The 8,170-nt window shown below is 48.9% G+C and overlaps 1 protein-coding gene across 1 annotated transcript in view; it reads right to left on the bottom strand.

Moving 5' to 3' along the window:
* wasf1 (WASP family member 1) overlaps positions 1-8,170 on the bottom strand; it is a 37,403-nt gene that overhangs the window by 4,604 nt on the left and 24,629 nt on the right. Inside the window, 2 exon segments of the mRNA XM_047021239.1 lie at positions 5,003-5,120; positions 7,400-7,553. Coding sequence (XP_046877195.1) covers positions 5,003-5,120; positions 7,400-7,553 — 272 coding nt within the window.

Genomic DNA, 8,170 nt, shown 5'->3' with positions numbered 1-8,170 from the left:
GCAGGAGAGACACAGAGCAGTGGCACAGAACAGGAAGTGCTCTTTAACACAACATGACACACCCACACCCACACCCACACACACACACACACACACACAGACCCACACACACTCACACACACACCCACACACACACACACACCCCACACACACCCACACACACACACCGAGCTGGAGATGGCTAGGATTCCCCTGGCTACACACTCGCACACACTGCCAAACGTAAACACACACACTGGAATTGAACGCGTACCGAAAACGGAAAATAATAGGCTTGATTTGAGCACACAGACTACAGACACACACATATGTAAAGTGACATACACACACATGAAAGCAACACAGAGAACATTCAACATTCAACAGAGGATACTGAGGAACACTCAGAACAGAGCAGTTTAGCACAGAAGGTCGACATAAGAAAAACAAATGTAACATTGGACTAGACATTTTCTAAAACAAACTAAACCTAGTCCATTTCTAACTAAAGAGATCACAACACATTAAAATCATAACAGTTTAACATACTTCCCTGAACTGTTTCAAGAAGCAGAAAACATGTGGTTTATGACTTACACAACTCTGTTAGAACGGCGTTTGTCTGAGGAGCAGGTGTGTTTTATCGATGTATGAATTATAGACATCCATTTTCTCCCTCTCTCTCTTGTTCTCTCACACACACACCCAACACTTAATCAGGCCACTGCAAGTCTCCTCTTCTACTTATTCAGCATTCCCACAAGCAGCTCCCATCCATGCTGAGGGCTGGTGTGTGTGTGAGTGTATATGTTAGTATTTCATCCATGCCGAGACTGCTTGTGTGTTTGTGTGTGTGTGTGTGTTAGTATTTCATCCATGCAGGGAGTGTGTGTGCGTATATGGTCATTTGCTGTTACATGTCTGTGTTTTCCGGTATTTGTCTGTTTGCTGTTATGTGTGCACACTGGTGTGTGTATGTGTGTGTGTGTTAGGGTATGTGTGTGGGAGTGCTGGTGTGTGTGTGATGGTTTTCCGACGGGTCATGACTCATTTGAGAGACATGATGTTGACTGTGTGACAGGAGGATGATGATTTGATGGGACATAGACTTGTCCCACTTGGATAATTGCTGTTCTCTCTCTCTCTCTCTCTTTTTCCCTCTCTCTCTTTCTGTCTCTCTCTCTCTTTTCGCTCTCTCTCTCTCACTGCTCTCTCGCTCTCTCTCCTACACTCACACACACACACCTACACACACTCAGAGCAATCAGGTTGCGGGGAGAACCACATTTATCTTAACAGTCATTCACATTGATTAACACCGATTTATCAAGTGCAATTAACTGATGACAGACAAAACACACACACACAGCAACACGCACACACCTGCGCACACACACACACACAAAAGTGTTGGAAGAAAAATGAAGCCCACTTGTTAGTATACTCCTGCAGTAGAAATGTCTGAGTGATGAGAATGGAAGCCCAGGGTATGAGCTGGGTGACACTGTGAGTAAGCCAGTGAGTGTGTGTGTGTCACTGTTGTAATAAATGTAGCTAATTTCAGGTCACTGTGTGCCTCAACTGAGCATTCATCTTTCATCTGTAAGTAACGAATCAACGACACCATGCGAGTCTGGCTGTGTCAGCATGTGTATGTGTGTGTAATGTGACAGGCTCAGCAGAATGCCAGTGTCAATGTGCCCAATCCCCCCTAACCCTCGCGTGAGAGTCCAGGGCTCTGAGAGACGGACCACCCTGAGAAGAACACAGCTGCCGGTCCTACACCTCCTATTAAACAGTCCTATTAACCAGTCCTAGCTGTTGTATTAACCAGTCCTATTAACCAGTCCTATTAGCCAGTCCTAGCTGTTGTATTAACCAGTCCTACACCAGTACTAACAAATCCTTGCTGTAGTATTACCACGCCCTAGCACTAGTCCTCTGTGTCAGTGGAGCTGCTGGTTACAAAAGGCATACATAACTGGTAAATAACTGCACCAACAGCACTGTATCGGTCCCATTCAATACATCCCAACGCACACACAATCTGGGTTTCTCTCTAGAACTTTATAGTCATTATTTAGTCTCCATGCTTCCTAATCAGGCAGCTAAAGAGAAACAAGCATTATGTGAGGCAGGAGCAACACTCAGAGAACTGTGTGTGCGTGTGTGTGTGTGTGTTAGTCAGTGGGGCACCAGTGCTGCCGGGCAGGGAGGCTGGAGGTCAACCAGGGCGTCGTGGTGTGAGAGATGGAGTCAGTCAGCCTAACTGCTGGAGGTAGTGAACATCAACACTCAGTGATCCATCCCCATCACCTGGAGGTTAGCCACCAGGAAGGTGGAGGAGGGGGAGGTTGGGGGGGTTAGTCAAGGTGTGGGGGTTTCCTACTCTGGAGCAGAACAAACCCAGAGGCCGGTTTGGGGTGTTGGGGGGCAGCAGGCTATCCCGGGGGGTCCGAGGTGGGGGTGGGGGGTGGGGACGGGAGGGGTCTTACCTCTGGGGGGGCGAGGGGAGGGGGGTCGGAGGGGGCTCTGACGTGGCCCTCCGGCCACACATGATAAGGCATGTCCAGCTGCACAGAGACAACAGAGAGACGGTGAGGAGGAACACAGGGATGGAGATATAGAATAGGGAAAGAGACATTGGGGAGGGAGGGGGGTTGGCAAGGGAGAGAGATGGAACAGAGGGAGATAGTGTGTTTGTCCGCATGTCTATGTGTGTCTATTAATCCTGCCTGCTTCTGCATGCCAGCCTGCCTGCTTGTTTGTCTGTCTGTCTGTCTGTCTGCCTGCTTTCTGCCTCTCCCTGTAATGCTATGTTCTTCCCTAGGCCTACACACTGGGAGTTTTCTAGAGCACAATTTGGGTCAGATGGGACCAAAAATAGTTCTGTAAAAACAGAAATATTTCCCATCAGACATGTCAGACGTCAATTATACCACCCCCATTTGTGTATCTAACAGACACAATAACTTGCTTAAGGGAGAATTATCACAAGTACTAGAGTAGTACCATAGTAGGTGGTAAACTGGTTCCACATTACACCCCCCCCCCTTCACCGCAGCAGACAGGGTAATCCAGTGAGACAGATACTAACACAGGAGCTAATTAAATTAGCTCCCGTCTCCCTCCCGCTAGCCTCCATTCATCACCTGGATTTCACTTGGTGTGTCTGTGTGAGTGTGCATGTGTGTGCATGTGTGTGAGTGTGTGGGTTTGTGTGCATGACTGAGCTATAGAGCTGATTTGGATTATACCAGTAATCTACGACTCATGCAGAACAGAGGAGAAAAAGGAGAGAAAGACCCAGAGAGAGAGGAGGGAGGGTGGGTGGGTGGGAGGGAAGGAAGGAGAGGGAAGGAGGGAGGGGAAGGGAGGAGGGAGGGAGGGAGGAAAGGAGAGAGGGAGGGGGGGGATGGAGAATGGCAGAGGAACATAAAGGGTGGAGTGCTGGATCAGTAGAAGCATGGCTCTACTGGGTCGGACAGTAACTGGTCCAGTGCAGGGGTCAGAGGGATGCACTTCCTGGCACTCACAGCCAATCAGGATCCACACTCTGATAGTGCCACTTATGATGACATTAATGGACAGCTGGCACAGCTAATCAGCAAAGAATAAGAGTGAGACTTTATATGTGAGATGTCTGTTCAGCTGTGTGTAGGAGTGTTTGTGAGTGTGTGTCTTATTGTAACAAAAAAAACTAACATGATCACCCTCCCTGTCTATGCTAGGTAAAAAAACACCTTCAGAGACACATAAATGCCACCTCATCCAAACACGCACACACAGCATTTTTCCTGGAAGACATTAAGTTAATGACAGTGCATCACTCAAGGAGCTAATGAAGAGTGTAAATCTACCAAAGTTTAACGGCTGTTCAGACTACACTTCCCTTGTGTGTGTGTGTGTGTGTTTATCTTACATTATCTCTCTAGTCTCAGCCCCTTCCCCAAACCGCTTCATACTATCTCCCAGTAAGCCTCCGTCTGATTGGTTGGCCATGTTGGGCAGTCCGACTACGGTGGACTCTGATTGGGTGGTTAGTAGAAGAGGAGTCTAGCTGGAGCTGATTAGTCTATGGGACCCCTGCTGACCAGGGAGGGAGAACCCTCCTTCTGTTCAGGGGCTCACAGCTCTATAACTGAAGGGTCTGTGGAGGTAAGACACATTAAGAAAACTCATGGAGCACCCCAAAGAGTGTGTGTGTGTGTGTGTGTGTGTGTGTGTGTGTGTGTGTGTGTGTGAGAGAGAGAGAGAGTGTTGACTAGTGAAGGAAGTTATGTGTATGGGTGGATGTCTGTCAAATAGTGTGTATGCGGGGGTGAATGTGAGTGTACGAATGTGTGTTTGTGAACAGTAGTAAGGAAGTGTGTGTGTGCCTGCATGGCTGGAATGCATGTAAGAATGCATGTGTTTGTGTACTTGATGTGTGCGTGTGTGTGTGCCTAAGGATGTGTGTGTGTGTGTCCCATTAGAAGAGGCAGGGGCAGTGAGCAGGCAGATCTTACTACTCATTAGAGTGCCATTAGAGTGGCAGTACAACTAAACCCCCCATCAGGTCAGCCCTACCTACCTGACCTAGTACAACAGACACGGCTAATGATCTCTCTCTGTGTGTGTGTGTGCTTGTTCTTGAAAATCTAATTTGAGTAAGTGTGTGTATTTAAGTATGTATTCTTGTATGTACTGTAAATGTGCACACATGTTAAAGTGTGTGTGTGTGTGAGCTCTCTCAGGCAGTAGGTCAATGTTTGCTGAGGTCGTTCAGGATCTCTTTGATTCATGCTACATTTCCATAATGATGCGCGCGTGTGAGTGTGTGTGTGTGTGTGTGCATGTGTATTCTATAGCCCTAACCACAGCCTGCTCCACCATATCTTTCCTTCCTGTCAGCCATACTGTGTCAGCCAGGCCCCTGGACTAAGAACCAATCAGCTAGCGACAGCACACCCGGTCCTCCAATGAAAGGACAGGAGGCAGGGCTCCGGCCCAGGCCGCGGGGCCAATGGCGGCCCTTCCTTACCTTCTGTTTCCTCCTCTCTTTCCTCTTGTCCTCCGTGTCCTGCAGCATCTTCTCCCTCCACAGGTCGAAGAAGTAGGAGGGGTTGGTGTAGAACTTCAGACCCTCCTTCCCGTCATCTCTGGGTGGAGGAGAGCAGGATGGGGGGATGAGGAGAGGGGTTAGAGGAGAGAGGAGGAGAAGAGAAAGGGAGAGGAGAGAGAGCGGCATAAGCAAAGAGTCAGAGGGGAAGGAAGAGAGAGAGAGAGAGAGAGAGGTGAAGGGGAGGAAGAAGTGAAGTGGAAAGAGAAACACGATGACATGGGTCTTTCCTGTCCTCCCACTTCCATCCACCCTCCTTTCCTTCTCCTCCTCTCTTCCCTCCATCGTTTTCCCCCTCTCTCCTCTCTACGCCCATCTTGCTCTCTGCGCCAGTGAAGGTGAAGTTCAGTTAGGAGGCGGGGTGCAGTGCCATGGCGACCAGAGGGGGAAACCCTGAGAGAGCCAATTATCACTTCAAAGAGACCTTCTGACAGGAAAATCATTCATCACACGCGCGCACACACAGTAAAGTTATTCTCATCATAAATGTGTAGGTCTAAGACACCTACAAGCTGATATCGCTCTCTCCGTCTATTTTCTCTTGCTCTCTCTCTTTCACAAGCTAAACACATCTCGTTATTTAACACACCATGTTTTTCGTTTAACTTATGTGGGAGGTATGGGCCTTTAGGCATGGATACTGACACACTGGGCCTGACCTGACCACATGCATTATAGCTAGTTCAGATAGGAAACCGAAAAAGAAACTATTAAAAAAAAATACACAAACGTTTGAATAGAAATATGAGGTTAGGAGTTGGGCTAAAACCTTGAGGGTTCTGGTTCTCCTGGAACAGAGGGCAGGAAAACCTGTTAGAGATATTGCCAGCCTTCCATGCAGTTGGAATGATGTTGCCCATGTCCCTGTTTGACATCTCCAGAGGAGGTTCTAAGAGGACCTGATGTGGATGTGTCAATGAAGACCATTTAAATAGACTTGTGCGTTTGCAGCGCTGTAGTCCCAGACTCAGTGACTACAGGTCCCATCATGCACCTCTCTTGGCCCGCCCTGGGCTGGGTGACAGGATGAAGGGATGGGAGGGAAAGAGGATATGAAACGGGTGAACATCAAACAGAGGAGAGGAAGTTTAATGACATGCAGCAACTGGGGGAAGAGTGCCACAGGGGAGTAAGGTGTGTGTGTGGGTGTGTGTGTGAGTGTGTGTGTATTTGCGTGTGTTGAACGTGTGCGTCTGAGAGTGTTTATGTGAGTGAATGAACAGCAGAGCCGCAGCTGTGCTTGTGGTGGATTTGAACAACAACAGCCTGGGGTGTCTCAGACAGCCCCACGGGGACAGAAAAAAGATGGAGAGAGACAGACGGAAAGCACACACACACACACACACAGACACCTGCCCCTCAGAAGGCAGAAAGGATTAGGTTAAACCCACACATACCCTGGCTGACTGAAAGACCAGGAAGTAATCTACACCTGCAGCTGTTTCTGCTGATAACTGTGTTTGTGTGTGCATGTGTGTTTCTGTAATTAAGAGGCGATTCTTGCAAAACTGCAACTCTTTCTCTCTCCGTTTCGCTATCTCTCTCACACACACTCACACACACACACACACACACACACACACACACACACACACACACACACACACACACACAGAAAGGGGTCTCATCTTGACATGATCTCTTCCCACTGGCCAGACCAGGTAAACCTGAAACACCTAAATCTGGCTCTCACGTGATCTCTCTTTCTCTCACTCTCTCTTTTTGTTTGTCTCTCTTTCTCTTCTGTCCTTGCTTGCCCCGCCTGCAACCTGGAGCTTACAGCTAAGAGGCTGACACATAAATACATGGACACACCCTCACACACACACACACACACACACACATCCACATACAGTACATCAATAAACACCCATAAACATGAGTTAAAAAGCATGTGTGCACACACACAATCCTGTTTCTCTTCTTCCCTGTAAGGTTACTGCTGCCCGTGTGTTGGGAGTATTTCCCATGCTTTGAGCATAGACATCAATAATTCAGCGTTTGCATTAAAGGAGCTATCTCTCTCAAACACACACACACACCACCCCCACCCAACACACACCCACACCGAAACCCACATGCACTGCATCACTGAGGAGGAGATCACTGATTCCATATTTCTTACACTGTCCTATAGGATGAGAGGACACTCATCATGCTGACCAATGGTGTGTGAGATTGTACAATCAGCAGCCAATACAATCCCAGGATTCTAAGAATGGCCACTGACTATGTCCAAGAGGCTCTCATTAGGGGAAGCTACATAATCAGGTGTGACTGATTGTGACCAATCAGCAGCGAGGACACTGCCCTGCTGACCTGTAGGGCGTCAGGATGTTGAGGGGCGGCGGCTGCTCGCAGATGTGGAAGGTCTCCTGCAGGGGGATGGGCAGCGTCTGGCGGTCAAACAGCTGCTGGTCCTGGGTGGTGGAGCTGCGGAAGGCTTTCCTCATGGTGATGCCCTGCAGAGACACTGGGGAGGGGAGGGGGGGGGGGAGGGGGGGGGGGGGTTAGACTGGTCTGTGTGTGTTTCTTTTGTAATTTCAAAATGCTTGTTGGACTGTATCAAGGTGTGTGGGGAAATGGGTTGTACAAGAATGGGTTTTAGATCTCTGAAGAGATAAGAGACATAAAAACACACACACACACTCTTACTCTCTCTGCTGTACCCCTCCCTCACACACACATGCACAGCCCCCCCCCCCCCCCCCCCCCCCCCCCCCCCCCCCCCCCCCCCCCCCCAGGCCAGGCCGGCTTGAAGGAAAGAGGCACGACTCTGCCTGTACACTCCCAAACAACCCCATCAAGATGTTAGAAAATCCTGGAATAATAACAGAGGGGGGAATTGATGTTGCACGGGTGGTAACAGGCGGTAGCTGAAAAAAAACAAGGTTGAGGAATTGCTGAGAGAAAAAGGCAAGTGGACGTCTGACCGAGCGTCTGCTAGCGATCCACAGAGCTGCTGGCAGGATCTGAATAATGTATTGCACTATGATAAGTGAATCCACACTCATCCCTGAGGGAGTGAAGAAGCTCTGTTATATCCTGAAGGAGGCATGAAAGAGAGAGAGAGAAGAAAGAGAGGGAGAG

The sequence above is a fragment of the Hypomesus transpacificus genome, chromosome 6 (genome assembly GCF_021917145.1).
Source record: "Hypomesus transpacificus isolate Combined female chromosome 6, fHypTra1, whole genome shotgun sequence".
Taxonomy (NCBI): domain Eukaryota; kingdom Metazoa; phylum Chordata; class Actinopteri; order Osmeriformes; family Osmeridae; genus Hypomesus; species Hypomesus transpacificus.
The sequence above is the reverse complement of the archived record's forward strand: the minus strand, read 5'-3'. Positions and strand labels throughout refer to the sequence as shown.